This window comes from Athene noctua, chromosome 35 (assembly GCF_965140245.1).
Source record: "Athene noctua chromosome 35, bAthNoc1.hap1.1, whole genome shotgun sequence".
NCBI classification, from domain to species: domain Eukaryota; kingdom Metazoa; phylum Chordata; class Aves; order Strigiformes; family Strigidae; genus Athene; species Athene noctua.
This window is the reverse complement of record NC_134071.1, coordinates 212,325-226,382: the sequence shown is the minus strand read 5'-3', so window position 1 is coordinate 226,382 and position 14,058 is coordinate 212,325. Positions and strand designations below refer to the sequence as shown.

The 14,058-nt window shown below is 52.0% G+C and overlaps 1 protein-coding gene across 4 annotated transcripts; it reads right to left on the bottom strand.

The window, feature by feature from the left end:
- Positions 1–5,905: 5,905 nt before the first annotated feature.
- LOC141972816 (centrosome-associated protein CEP250-like) lies at positions 5,906–14,037 on the bottom strand. 4 transcript variants are annotated; one of them, XR_012635436.1, is made up of 7 exons: positions 13,878–14,037; positions 12,727–12,861; positions 12,360–12,529; positions 8,602–8,736; positions 8,123–8,266; positions 7,425–7,683; positions 5,906–6,768 (listed from the first exon to the last, which is right to left on the bottom strand). XR_012635436.1 is itself a non-coding variant. In XM_074930837.1 (6 exons), exons 1-6 carry the CDS (start codon positions 14,035–14,037, stop codon positions 7,513–7,515), a joined length of 915 nt encoding a protein of 304 aa, XP_074786938.1. In that variant the 3' UTR covers positions 7,334–7,512. The 4 variants fall into 4 exon arrangements, 3 of the variants coding, with proteins under 3 accessions (XP_074786938.1, XP_074786939.1, XP_074786941.1); XM_074930837.1 differs by lacking the exon at positions 5,906–6,768 and having other exon boundaries at positions 7,334–7,683; XM_074930838.1 differs by lacking the exon at positions 5,906–6,768 and having other exon boundaries at positions 7,334–7,683; positions 13,067–14,015.
- Between the last annotated feature and the right edge of the window lie 21 nt (positions 14,038–14,058).

The following is a 14,058-nucleotide window of genomic DNA, read 5'->3' as shown; positions in this document are numbered from 1 at the left end:
TAGGCCACCAGGCAAGAAGAAAGTCAATTCTTGCCCTGATCGGGTTTTATTCTCCTAGTCTCATTTTGATTTTTACCAGAAATGAAACAGCAGAAGAGTCCCAGTCCTTCTCCTATTGAGTTTCATGTCAAAAATCAACACGCGTGCTGTCCATACAGTGATACGCAAGATGGCAGCTGCAGCAGCGAGTGGGCTTTCCATCCCCGTACAGCACTACCTGAGATAAAGACACATCCTGGGATCTATTTCACAGCTTATCAAGCGTGAAATAAGGTTAAAGACTTCACCAGGAAACCCTGTGCGTTTTCACAGAAGTCAGAAATAACTTTAGCTTCCAGATACAAGATACAGAAGGTGCCACAGAAAAATCAGTAAGGTGATGTTAGAATTACCCTGATTGTTGTTTCCAGCCAAGTTTTGTTACTCGTTCTGCAGAAGAGATGTTATTACACTGGCAACCAGAACTGAAATGAAAATACGGTCCTGTATTTAACAGGCAAGACACACAGTCGTACCAGAAACCTGCAAACTCCACCTTGTTCATTTACCTATCAAGCACGTGTAGTCCACTAAAAATTGTGAAAATATTAACCTTAGATAACCTTAACAAAACAGATCTTTGATGGCAATTTTTTCTTCTTCCAAGGGCTACAGTTAAGAGGCAAGATAGAAGACTTTCTGTAATGGACAGATATGTAATCCGATGTTTCCATGCCAAGCAGCCTGTCTAGAAATCCGCATTTTCAGTAGGAACTACCAGCCTTCTGTACCAGTCACCTAATGCTGACGAACAACTCTTTCAGGTCGTCTGCATCAGTGCTAACATGTCACACAAAGGCTGCTATCTTCACCACTCAGAAGTTCTGAAATCAAGTTACACTGAAGTTTGGAAATTAAATTACACTACTTAACAACATTAACTACCACTCGCCCGTGAATCTCTTGATAAAGAGATACAAACAGCACTTTGCAACGTATGTCATGGCTGGCCCGTCTTTTCATCAGCATTTTTCAAAATTCTAGGTCCCTTGAATTTGTGTCCCACGTAGACATTCACCGTTTCTAAATGCATTCACACACAGCAAGTTCCAAAAAGAGGAGTTGCGTTATCTCCTGTCACCCTACCTCTAGAACTGATGTACGATTAAAGACTTTCAAAAATGGTTCCTGCCTTTGCCTTGCTGATCCCTTCCTGTACCACACGTCTGTGCCCAGACCCACCTTCGGAACGGCCACCATGAATCTGGAAATCAGGAAAAAGAGACCAAAAATTGCATTTTGAAAACATAAGCACACCTCAAAATGGTATTTGTAATACATTACAAGCCTTATTTTCACACTCTCCTATAACTATCCCAACAGCAGTATCAAAACTAATGCCTCTGATATCTCCTAACAATATATGCTAATGCCTCAGAAACATAATCCTCTACTCCAAAAACAACAGCTCAAAGAAAATTTTGCAAGTAGAAAACCGCCAACACCGTACACAGCTTTTGCCATGGCTTGTCTGATAACGTGTTGCCACAACATTTCATTGACACTGACGGCTGATTCAGCCTGGCAGAGGAACAAGCCGGGCACACCACAAGCAGGCTGGGCTTGCTGTCGGTGCGTGTTCTGCTGATTAAGGATACCAATTAAACTCAGACACCAGAGTGAAAAGAGCAGGCATATTTTAAATAGTGATAACAGTGCAATACAGAAAACATGCAGTAAGAAAAGGCAGAATAGTGCACCTAAAGCAGCAAACAGGAAAAAACAGGGTAATGCCTTAAATCATTACTACACGAGAGAGAGAATGGAGATTAAGAAAGATCCATCCCCACGTGCACACGTTACCATCACCCAGACCCGCAGTCGCGGGGCAGCCCCGGTCACAGCGAGGGTTGGCAGAGCCTGTCCCGGCAAGGGGGAAATCCTACGCGGTGCCTCCACCCGTAGGTGAGGCTGCCAAAGTCGCTGCGAGCGGGTCCAGCCTTATAGACCAGAGATCGACAGGCCAGAACAGCTGGCACCTTTGTTTTGAGCGGAAAATTTCTGGTTTCATCCTCCTGTTGGATTCCACCCAAAGCCTGGCCAGGGCTCAGGGGGGAAACCAAGGGAGTTTCTAACAAGGCCAGATACTTGGGTTCTCAGCCTTGAACAAGGCTGAACAAGGGCAGTTGGATACATTCTCTCCTCACTCCTGATTCTATTTTGTCTAAGCTGCATCTTTCACTAGCGAGTTTACGTACTCTGTTAATGATTACACACTAAACAGCTTCGGCTTGGGGCCTGTTGTTCAGGCTTCAGGACTTCAAAGCTTTAGCACTTTTTCCATCAGCATAAGTGCGCTGTTATAACTTAGTACAATACCTACTAGCACAGTGGCTTTCAGTTATAAAATATACAGGATTCGTCTATAGGTCAGCTCTGGCTTGGGCCAGTTGTCCAAGCCTTAGCACTTCAGCAAGTTATAGTATTAGTTATAGTATTTTTGAATCTTGCTGAGAATCCTGCTTGCCTAGAGTGTTCTGTGGAATTTTACCAAGGACTGCTGTGTTCATCAAAACAAAGCAGTTCACTGTGAAAATCTACCAAGAACTATAATGTTCAGCAAAACATGTTTTTGCCCTTGGGGAACAGGTGTGCTCTAACTAGTTGGAGTCTTGGTAGTGAATAAAGATAGCCATGTATGGATGGTAGAAGTTCTATTGGTTCTCTTAGATAAGATAGAATGAGTAAACTGGCTGAAAAACACTTTTGTTATTCAAGGAATTGGCCATGAGAATCTGTGCATGCTCTGGGGAAAAAACAGAGTGAGAAAGACTAGAGCCTTCCTCCCAAAGATCCCTGGAGATGCCCCCCAGGAGGCAATGCACAAGTGCAAAGAGAACATCAACTGCTGACACCAGCCTCTAGAACTAACTTCCCAGACATCTGCTGGAAATACAACATGGCAGAACAAGACCAGTCCCGGAGATTCCTGGAATGTGTGGGAGACAACTTCCTGACGCAGCTGGTGAGTAAACCGACCAGAGAAGGTGCCCTACTGGATCTCCTCTGTGAACAGAGAAGGGCTGGTGGACGACGTGGAGGTTGGAGGCCAACTAGGGCACAGCGATCACGAAATAAAGAGTTCTCTATTCTTAGAGAGGTCAGGAGAGGGCTAAGCAGGACTGACATCCTGGACTTCAGAAGGGCTGACTTGGTCTTGTTTAGGCACCTGCTTGACAGGATCCCCTGGGAGACTCTCCTGAAGGGTACAGGGGCCCCGGAAGGCTGGGCGCTCTATAAGAAGGAAGTGTTAATGGCTCAGGACGGGCGGTCCCCAGGTGCTCTAAGAGAAGCCGACGCCAGAGAAGACCACCCTGGCTGAACAGGGAGCTTCGGCTGCAACTCGGGGAGAAAAGGAGAGTTTACAGCCTTTGGAAGAAGGGGCTGGCCACTCACAGTGATTACAGAGAGGCTGTGAGGCTGTGCAGGGTGGAAATCAGGAGGGCTAAAGCCCAACTGGAAATTAATTTGGCCTCTGCCATCAAGGATAACAGAGAAGTTTCTATAGGTATGTCAGTAGCAAAAGAAAGTCCAGGGAGAGTCTCCATCCCCTGCAAGATGCAGGAGGAAATTTGGTAACAAGTGACGAGGAGAAGGCTGAGGTGCTTAATGCCTTCTTTGCCTCAGCCTTTAATAACAAGGTTAGTTGTATTGATGAAATCCAGCCTCCGCAGCCAGAATACAGAGACTGGGAGAACGACCCCCCTGCAATCCAGGAGACAGTCAGTGACCTGCTGCATCACACAGACACACACAAGTCTGTGGGACCCGATGGGATACACCCGAGGGTGCTGAAGGAGCTGGCTGGGGTGCTCGCCAGGCCACTTTCCATCATTTCCCAGCAGTCCTGGCTGACCGGGGAGGTCCCGACTGAATGGAAATCGGCCAACGTGACGCCCACCTGTAAGAAGGGTCGGAAGGATGATCCGGGAAATTACAGGCCTGTCAGCTTGAATTGGGTGCCCGGGAAGCTGATGGAGCAGCTCATCCTAAACACCATCATGCAACACATGAGGGACAACCAGGGGATCAGGCCCAGTCAGCATGGGTTTATGAAAGGCAGGTCCTGCTGACAAACCTGGTCTTCTATGACAGAGCGACCTGCTTATTGGGTGAGGGAAGGGCTGTGGATGGAATTTACCTTGACTTTAGCAAGGCTTTTGACACCGTTTCCCACAGCATTCTCCTGGCAAAAATGGCTGCTCGAGGTTTGGACAATCGCACACTTTGCTGGGTAAAAAACTGGCTGGACGACCGAGCCCAGAGAGTTGTGGTAAACAGAGTTAAATCCAGCTGGCGGCCGGTCACGAGTGGTGTCCCCCGGGGCTCGGTTTTGGGGCCACTCCTGTTTAACATCTTTATTGATGATCTGGACGAGGGGATCGAGTGCACCCTCAGTCAGTTTGCAGATGACACCCAGTTGGGCGGGAGTGTTGATCTGCTCGAGGGTGGGGAGGCTCTGCAGAGAGACCTGGACAGGCTGGAGCCATGGGCCGAGGCCAACTGCATGAGCTTCAATAAGGGCAAATGCCGGGGGCTGCCCTTGGGCCACAACAACCCCCAGCAGCGCTACAGGCTTGGGGGGGAGTGGCTGGAGAGCTGCCAGTCAGAGAGGGACCTGGGGGGGTTGACTGACAGCCCGATGAACAGGAGCCAGCAGTGTGCCCAGGGGGCCAAGAAGGCCAATGGCATCCTGGCTTGTGTCAGCAGTAGCGTGGCCGGCAGGGACAGGGAAGGGATCTGACCCCTGTACTTGGCACTGGTGAGGCCGCACCTCGATTCCTGGGTTCAGTTTTGGGCCCCTCACTACAAAAAGGACACAGAGTTACTCGAACATGTCCAGAGAAGGGCTACAAAGCTGGTGCAGGGTCTGGAACACATGTCCTGTGAGGAGCGGCGGAGGGAACTGGGGGTGTTTAGTCTGGAGAAGAGGGGGCTGAGGGGAGACCTCATGACCCTCTACAACTCCCTGAAAGGAAGCTGCAGAGAGCTGGGCCTGAGCCTCTTTAGCTAGTAGAAAGCGACAGGACAAGAGGGAATGGCCTCAAGTTGCTCCAGGGAAAGTTCAGACTGGATATTAGGAAGCATTGCTTTCCAGAAGGGGTTGTGAGGTGTTGGAATGGGCTGCCCAGGGAGGGGGTGGAGTCCCCATCCCTGGAGGTGTTCAAGAGTAGGGTCGATTTGGAGCTTAAGGATATGCTGTAGGTGGGAACCGTGCTAGGAGAACGGCTGGACTAGATGATCTCCAGGGTCCTTTCCAACCTAGATGATTCTGTGATTCTAGGAGAAACATGATGCTAACCCGGCCCTACTCATGCATATGTATGTTTGTGTTATGTAACCCAATGAATATGGATATCCACACTCAATAATTTTTTGGTAAAATGTGCGGTGGGGGTACAAGCTTTGTGGAGAGATCCCCTTGCACCCCGGCACCGGAGTAAACATATCCCTGCTGTATAACTCTATTCGAGTTGTAGAGTCTTTTTTTCCGTGAATCAGTTGTCAGAGAATTGTCCTGTGCCAAAGCGGAACCTTTGTCACTGTGCACCACTGAGGATGAGGCCCCCTACATCCATCTTTCTGCCTTACTAACTGGATACTGAATGCTGGAAAAGCCAGCCATGAGAATAAGTCAGATCCAAGGAGTTATTTAGACAAATTGAAAGCATTGTGTCAATTTGATGGTGTAGTAATGCAACTCTACCCCCCCCACCCCTCCTTGTTGGGCTGCTTGGTGCTGGGTGTGATTCCAGCCCCCTCCCCCGAGCTGTACCCCCATCCCTGGAGATAAGGACTGATAACGATGAAGTGCCTGGCTCCTGCCCTCCCGATTGCTCAGAAACAGTTAAAACAGCCCATCAGCTCCTAAAGGCCTGGCACACCTGTGCCTGGGAGGGGGTCAGATGGAACAATTACAGAACTGCACATTCATCAAGTTCTTGCTGGAAGGCACCAGGAGGGATCTGACAAAAGTCAATTATCTCGCACCCTATAAACTGCAACCACCAGGGAGACCCTTTGAGCTCTCCTGGATGGCAGCAGCCTGTGACCAGCATCTCCCCTGAGCTGGGAGCCTCTCGGGTACCAAAACTCTTACGGTGTTTCTGCTGCCAGAGTTGAGGGAAGGCCGGGTGAAGTCCACCCGCTCGAGTCCCAGTTATCGCCCGCTGAGGAATGCCGAGGCATTGGGGGTATTTGCTCTAAACTCGGGAGGAGGGAAATTTTTCTTTGAGCTCGCTTCTCTTTCACCCGTTCTTTCTCTGTTTATTGGGGTGTGGGTACGTGCTCCATTCTACTGGATCCAAATACTTTTGCCTCTGTGCATGTGCTTGTCCATTTTGTGTAGCTGCATGTATATGTATATGTTAAGGTACCATTAAGTAAGTTAGGGTGCATCTTGTCACTGTAGAATCTGCAAATAAGTCGCTTTTCTTTCTTTCAACATTTCTGAATTATTTTGTAATGATAAATGGCTGTTAGTTATAAATAAATCCAGATTTCTTACTAAATCATTACCGTGTCAATACTTTCATCCACGACAGGTCCCAGGGGGCAGGGTCCCTTGTGGGGGGCAGGGTGTCCCTGAACCCCCCTGTCCTAGCAGGCACCTGCTACTCTCTGTGGGTGTTGGCTCAGGTCTCCAGGCCCAAGAAGAATTGAGGGGGACCAGACATCCCTGCTCCCCAATAAAAGGCTCCTATGAAGCTGTCAGCCTCGTTGGGGACACTGGGGACACCAGGGACATGGGGGGGGGGACACTTGGGACACACATGAAACACATGGAAGGACAAAAGGGGGACAAAGAAGGGATTTTATTGCCCAACTCAGCAAGCACCCAGCTGGGACAGCCACTGCCCTGGGGAGGGGAACAGGTGTCCACAGGTGTCCTGGTCCCCTGCAGGGCAGGACCAGGCCCCCCCCAGGAAATAAATGGTTTGTGGGTTAAAACCACTAGGAATGGGGACAAGGACAGGGATGTAGACAAGGACCAGGACAGAGAAGAAATGGTGACAAGAACAGGGACGGGATGAGGACAGGGATATGGGGACAGGGACTGGATGGGGACAGGGACGGGGACAGGAGGGGACATCAGGGTGGCAGAGGGCCCCCCCCTCCAAGTGTGCCAGTGCAGGCAGCCAGCAGCAGCTGGAGGGGCGCAGGGGGTTGGTGTCACTGTCCCCATCCCCGTCCAGCCGTGTCACCCGGTTGCTCAGAAGGCTGAACCGCCGGGCCCACAGGCTGCGGGGGACAGAGGATGCTGTGGGGGACCCCGGCGTCCAGGAAAGGGAACTCCCAGGTGTCCTACTTATTCAGAAGGATGCAACTGGAAAAATTAAACTAAAAAACAACTACTGATATAAACAATATTCTTCTGCTCTTACGGTGGTCTGTGGTCTCTCCACAACGTCTGTGATACTGGTCATTTTAATGATCCCTCCAGACACCCTTGCAACACCTTGTTCTGATGTTCTACCTTCTCCCACTGACTCCTCTTCTCCTCCAGGATCTTCTGGAGGTGACAACCTCCAGCACCTTCTGCCTTGACAGTTCCTGTGCCTCACTCAGATCTTGCTGAGCTTTGCAGCCAATCACTTGCTGGGACTCTTCAGAGGCTGCTAGTTGAGATGTCAACTCTTCCACCTCAAGTAAAACACAACAGAGCAGTCAAAGACTACAGCTTGCCACTGTCAGCCACATCAGCCATATCATATACTGTGAGGAAAGGGAAAGTACAACCTTAAATTTCACCTTTTCATGAAAGCACCAGACTCACGATGGATACAGCTGGCTTGTTTAAAAATCTAAGTGGGTCACCATGTTCCTCTGAAAAAGCACCTTAAATAACAAGGCTAGCAGTAACAGGCCAGCAGAAATCCCTTCTGAGGAGTGCTGGCAAACGGACAAAAAGAGCAGCCCATCTGTCCAGGGCAGCAGCTGGCTGGTCAGTCTCCATCAGCCCAGCTGAGACGGAGACCACAAGGTGATGGCAGCCAGAGGGACTGACCCCATCGCCGGCTGCTCTGCCCTGGGCAGAGACCACCTGGTTGATGACTGCAGCAGCTATTGCTGTTTCACTCACCTGGTTTTGTAGAGCATCCCTCTGCTGAAGGAGGACAGTAATTTCCTCTTTCATGGGTTTGATTTCTTCCTTGTGCCTCTTCTCCACTGCCTGCATCTTACTCTGAGTTTCCTGCAGCTCTGCTTGCAGTTCTTCTGTGATGTTCTGCAGACACAAATGGAGAGCAAACTACTGGGACCTGCCAGCACGTTCAGCTTTTTCTTCTTTCTGTCCCAAAGTCCCATTCATTCAGCCACTTCTGCTTTTCTACCCAGCTCTGCTTCCACTGGAACACTCCCTTCCTGTCGCTGATCTCTGGAGATCATCAGGCTCTGTGCTTTCCGTGCCTGCAGCAGTCCCTGCCTCCTCGCTCACAGCACTTAGGCTTTATGTCCTTGTTACTGCCCTTCACTCTGTTACCTGCTTCTCTCAGCCACTCTCAGCTCACGTCCAGTTGCCAACGGCCTGTTCCTTCAACCCGCCCGACCAGTCAGACTTACCTGCCCGTCCTCGCGCTGCTCTTTCACCTCCCGCCTGAGCTGCTCCAGCTGCTGGTTGGCTTCTCTTCGCTCTCCCTGAGTCTGAAGCAGTGTCTCTAATAAAGCACTCTTCTCACGCTCCTTTTCTGGCAGGACCTGCACAGAAACAAAGAGAGGACAGGTTTAAACTTCCCACACAAAATTTGTGTGCCAAGGCTCCAACACCGGTGGGCTGACGCGCTCTCAAAGCGCTGTGTTGCTGCTCTCCCTCCCAGGCCCTTCTCTGCCACTGGCAGTATAAACATGGTCCAAACAGAGTCCCTCTGTGACCGAACCTCCAACAAACATCCAATACCTAACAGGACAATGTGTGGCACTTCTCAGATGTCTCCCCTTGCTGGTGAGGGTATCCCTCATCTTCTGCTGTGGCCTGTTTGTCTTTCAATAATGACTTCTACACCTAGTTAGCAGCAGAGAAAATGCAGGGCGGCTGCCAGAGGGCTGAAGCCAGCAGCTCCTTCAGACAACTCATGTATTCCACGTGGGGTTTGGTGAAAATGACTTCATTTTTAAGGTATTCGTTAGGCTTTGGTAATGTACTGACACTACGGGGACACGCTGACATCTCTGAGCACTGCCCTGGCATTTCGATCCCTGCAGACACAGCTGGGGGTACTGCTGTCCCCAGGCAGACTCCGTGAAGAGGACTTTGGGGGGGACACAAGGAGGACTCTCACTGTGTGACAGGGTGCACAGGAGATCTGGGCACAAAATAGCTTACCAGCAAGTGACTTAAAACAGCCCAGAAGACACCCCTGTTTTACTGCTCAGAAATATTTCAGTCGTCCTCAAAATTTTTCTTTTGTCAACAATCCTGCCATGTCCCTCTTTACCCCCCCAAACAAAAACCCCATCCTCACAGGAATTCAGTCCTACAAATTCAGTCTGGTCTTTAACGGAGTTCAGGTTATAAGCATGTATCAGTAAAGATCAAAAGAGGGCTGTTAAGAGAACTGCGAAGGTACTCCAAGTCTTAAAAAACCCAGCACAATAGCAGAACAGAAATCTCAACTGAAAGTGATGCTTCTGCCCGGCTTCCTCTGACAGGTCTCATTCCTAGTCCCAAAGAGAACCCTGCTTGCCTTTCACCTCACCAAATTCAATGCAGAAAGCATGTAGGGCATGCTCCACACAGACCGACATCCAGACATCTCCCATGGCTCTAGCCTTGCAAAACAGCTACACAAATTCTCCTTTCACAGTCTTTACCTCTTGCTTGGCATTTTCGACTTTGGTTTGTTCTTCCTCTTGTTGAGCTCGCGTGGCCGCAACTTTCTGCTTCATATCACACAGCTTCTTCTCGTGCTCCCCTGCTGTCTCCGCCTTCTCTTTTCCCCATTTCTCCACTATCTCCTGCAGCTCTGAATGATGCCCCTCCCGCTCGCTTGCCTGATGAGTGGAGGAACAGACTTCAAGGTGAAGTCCCAGCCACGCTCCTCAGAACAAATGTGAAGCTTCATCCCTCCCACAACCCCTCACTTCAACAGTGCACAACAATGGCTTTGTGCTCTCCATAAATCACGTCCTGTCAAGGAACTTAAAAGGGAGGTCAGCAGGTGGAAGAATCATAGAACCATTTAGTTTGGAAAGACCTTTAGGATCATTGAGTCCAACCATTATGAAAAGGAGATGTTATCTTCCTCTCTCCGATGGCCGCCTGTTTCCTAGCACCTGTCTCCTCAGGATTTCTCTCTATCCTTAGAGTCTATTTTCAAAGCTCACATCCCTTTCCATCAGTGGAAAGATGTAGAGGGACTGCAGGGTGAAAAAGAGACCGGTACCCTGATGCCCCAGTTGTCACAAGACAGGCCACAAACTGAAGTACCAGGAACAAGGGGCCTGTGCCCCATGCTTCAAGCCCAGAGATAACAGCTCTGACGACGGTGAAAGGACAGAAAGAAAGGAAGAAAGTTCCCGTGACTGCAGTTGGCAGCAATGTGAGGAGTCCGCTTCATGGCAGACAGCAGCCTGGTAAGATCCTACCCCTCTCCTGCCAAGCTTTGGGTGGGGAGCTCCCAACCTCCAGCTAAAGTCACCTTAGGCCTACACTGAACGTGTGGCTGCTTTTGCTGTCCTGGCAGAGTCCCTTGGGTCTTCACGTGCCTTCAAGTACGAGGGTTAGGGTTGGGGATTAGGGGTTGGGGTTAGGGGGAAGAGGGGATAGGGGTTGGGGTAGGAGGTTAGGGGCTGGGGGTAGGTGTTGGGGTTACAGGTTGGTGTAGGAGGTTAGGAGCTGGCGGTAGAGGTTAGGGTTAAGAGCTAGGGAGGGGTAGGAGGTTAGGAGCTGGCAGTAGGGGTTACGGGTTGGGGTTAGGGAATTAGGGTTAGAGATAGGGGCTATGGGTTGGAGGTTAGGAGGTGTCGGTAGGGGTTAGGGGTTGGCATTAGGTGTTAGGGTTAGGGGTTAAGGTTAGGAGGTTTGGGGTTAGGGCATAGGGGTTAGGGGCTAGGGTTAAGAGGTTGGGGATAATGGTTGGGGATAGGGGTTAGGGGTTGGGCTAAGGGGTGAGGGTTAGAAGGTAGGGGTTAGGGATAGGGTTAAGGGTTAGGGGAAGTAGGTTGGGGTTAGGGGTAAGGGTTAGAGATCGGGGTTAGCAGGTTGGAGTTAGGGGTTGGCGTTAGGGGTTAGGGCTAGGGGATTAGGGTTAGAGATAGGGTTTATGGGTTGGGGTTAAGGGATAGGGTTAGGAGGCTGGGATTAGGGGAGATTAGGAGCTGTCAGTAAGGGTTAGGGGTTGGGGTTAGGTGTTATGGGTTAAGGTTAGGACATTGGGGTTAAGGGTTGGGGGTTAAGGTTAGGAGATTAGGGTTAAGGATTGGGGGTTAGGGGTAGGAGGATGGGATCAAGGGTTGGGGTTAGGGGATATGGGTTAGGAGGTTGGGGATAATGATTGGGGGATGGGGTTGAGGTAAGGGCTGAGGGTTAGAAGGTAGGGGTTAGGGTTAGGAGTTAGGGGTTATAGTTAGGGGTCGGGGTTAGGCGTTAGCATTAGGGGTTGGGGTGAGGGGTCAGAGTTAGGTGTTGGCATTAGGCATTATGCGTGAGGGGTTGGGGGAGGAGGTAGGGGATAGAGGCAAGGGGACTGGGGCCAGGGTTAGGAGACTGGGGGTAGGGGTCAGAGTTAGGCATTGGCATTAGGCATTACGTGTGAGGGGTTAGGGGGTATGGGTTTGGGGGAGGAGGTAGGGGCTTGGGGGGTAGGGGTTAGGAGCTGGCGTTAGGGGGTAGGGGTTAGGGGTCAGGGTTAAGCATTAGGGATTCAGGTCAGGGGTTGGGTGTTGGGGTAGAGGTTGAGGGGTAGGGGTGAGGGGCTAGGGGTGAGGTGTTGGCATTATTCGTTAGGGGTAAGAGTTATGGGTTAGGGGTGAGGTGTTGGGATGAGGGATTAGGGGTAGGAGTTGGGGTTAGCGGCTGCGGTTAGTGTTACGGGTTCGGGGTTAGGGATAGAAGGATAGCAGCTGGCGATAGGTGTTAGGGGTTGGGTTTAGGGGATAGGGTAGGGGTTAGGGTTACAGGGTAGGGGTTGGGGGTAGGGAGTAGGGGTTAGAGGTTAGGTGTTTTGGTCAGGGGTTAGGGTTGGTGTTAGGATTATCTGCCTGGCCCAGCAAGGTGTGACCTATGACAGATGTTGCTGCCATTCCACACCCTCAGGTTGTTACTCCTCTAAAGCCAGCCCACAGAGCTTGCTTGAAGAATTCAGAAGCATATTGTTTCCTACCAGGTCTTGCAGGAGCTCGTTTATTTCCACCTCGTGCTCAGTTTGCCGCAGTTTGAGGGAACCGTTACACTGCTGCTCCGTCTGCAAGAGCTGCTGTGCCATGTTTTCCCATTCCTGCCTCATCAGAGATCGCTCTGCTTCCAGCTCACACTGAAAGCACTTCACTTCCCCTGCAAACAGGACAAACGGCAAGATTCAGAGTCTACACAGACAACGGTTCTGACTTCCCTGACCTTGAGCCATCTGAACTTCAGTGCAGGAGAGATCTGCCTCCATCTCCTTCGCTCCTCAGAAGCCCTGCGGACACAGAGCTATTTTTATACCACCTTCCCTAGGCAGGGGATCCCCAGAAACAGGAGGCTCTCACCTTGTATCACCTCCTTGGCCTGCCTGACGGTGTGAAGTTGGATTTCAAGCGGACTCCTGGTGATCGCCAGCTGAGATGAGTGCTGCTGAGCTTCAAACAGGCTGGACTCCAGCATCTCCTTCACTGAGCTGTGAGCTGTGAATACAGAGAGAAATGCATTTGTTGCTCCTGACGCCCACTGAGAGTTATTCCCGTAAGAAGCCTCTCAAGATCCCTACCCCTGAGTACAGAAAATGGGTTGCAAGGACACTTGTATACAGAAAGCATCTTTCTGCCATTTAAAATGTCAACGCAGGCCCCTCCGGGGCAGTGCCCAGGCTTTGCTCATGACCTAGCATACCACAGAAAGCCCAGCTGAGTTTGATCTCGATGGCCAAATCTGAAAGTGCTGTTGGCTGACACACAGGCAGCTGTGCCCAAAGTCTGGGCCAACAAGCAGAAGCCCGGTCTCTGCTCATCAGCGCTTCCAAGGGGGTGTCTCTGTGGGGCCGCGAAACGTCCCTCTGGGGGTTTGTGTGGGGATTTGTGGGGGCAGGTGTGGGGGGGCTCCCTGGGGGCTGCCCCTGACCCCCCGCCGCCCCCCAGGGACGCGGGGCCCCGCCTGGCCCCGCTGCCGCTGCTGGCCCGTGAATATGGGTATCCACACTCGGCGAGTTTGGGTGGAGTGTGCGGTGGGGGTGCAAGCTTTGTGGAGAGATCCCCTTGCACCCCGGCGCCGGAGTAAACACCCCGGCTGCGTAACTCGATTCGAGTTGTAGAGTCTTTTTTCCGCCGATCAGGGGCACCCAAAATGCGGGGGGCGCTCAAAACATGGGGGAGTGGGGTATGGGGGCGGTGGGAGCGGGGGGATGTGGGGGGGCGGTGGGCGTTTCGGGGTTCCCTCTGGCTCTGCTTGTCTCCCTCCCCGGCTTCAGCTGTTGGTTTCGCGGGAAGGGTTCAGGTTTTCTCTCGGGGTGGGTGTGTGCTATTTTGTTGGTTCCGCCCGCGCTCCTGCCACGTGATTCTCGACGACACCGGCCGCACCCCCCCCGCTTTCCGCCAGCAGCGGCTCTGCCGCCGGCGGGAGCCTTTAGGACCCAGCGGCGTCCTGGGACCCGTGCCCGGAGCCGGCAGAAGGCGCCCGGCGCCGCCGTCTCCCGGAGGACGCCAACCCGTGCCCGGGGTGGGGGGGCCGCCGCCGCCACGGCCCGGTCCCCCGGCAGCCGGGTCTGCCCCGGCACAGCGCGCGGGGAGGCCAGGTCTGCCCGGGGCGGCCCTTCCCGCCCGAGCGCCGCCCCCGCCTGCCCCGCCCCCTGCCTGCCGCCACGGCATCAGGCGCCGCCTCCCCCCGCG

What these genes read in the sequence shown, in the direction of transcription:
- LOC141972816 (XM_074930837.1), bottom strand. Translation starts at nt 14,037, where the DNA reads ATGCCGTGGCGGCAGGCAGGGGGCGGGGCAGGCGGGGGCGGCGCTCGG. An exon ending in ACGAGCTCCTGCAAGACCTG is followed by an intron (nt 8,737 to 12,359) that starts GTAGGAAACAAT and finishes GTTTCTGTGCAG; the next exon opens with GTCCTGCCAGAAAAGGAGCG. An exon ending in GGGATGCTCTACAAAACCAG is followed by an intron (nt 7,684 to 8,122) that starts GTGAGTGAAACA and finishes GTTTTACTTGAG; the next exon opens with GTGGAAGAGTTGACATCTCA.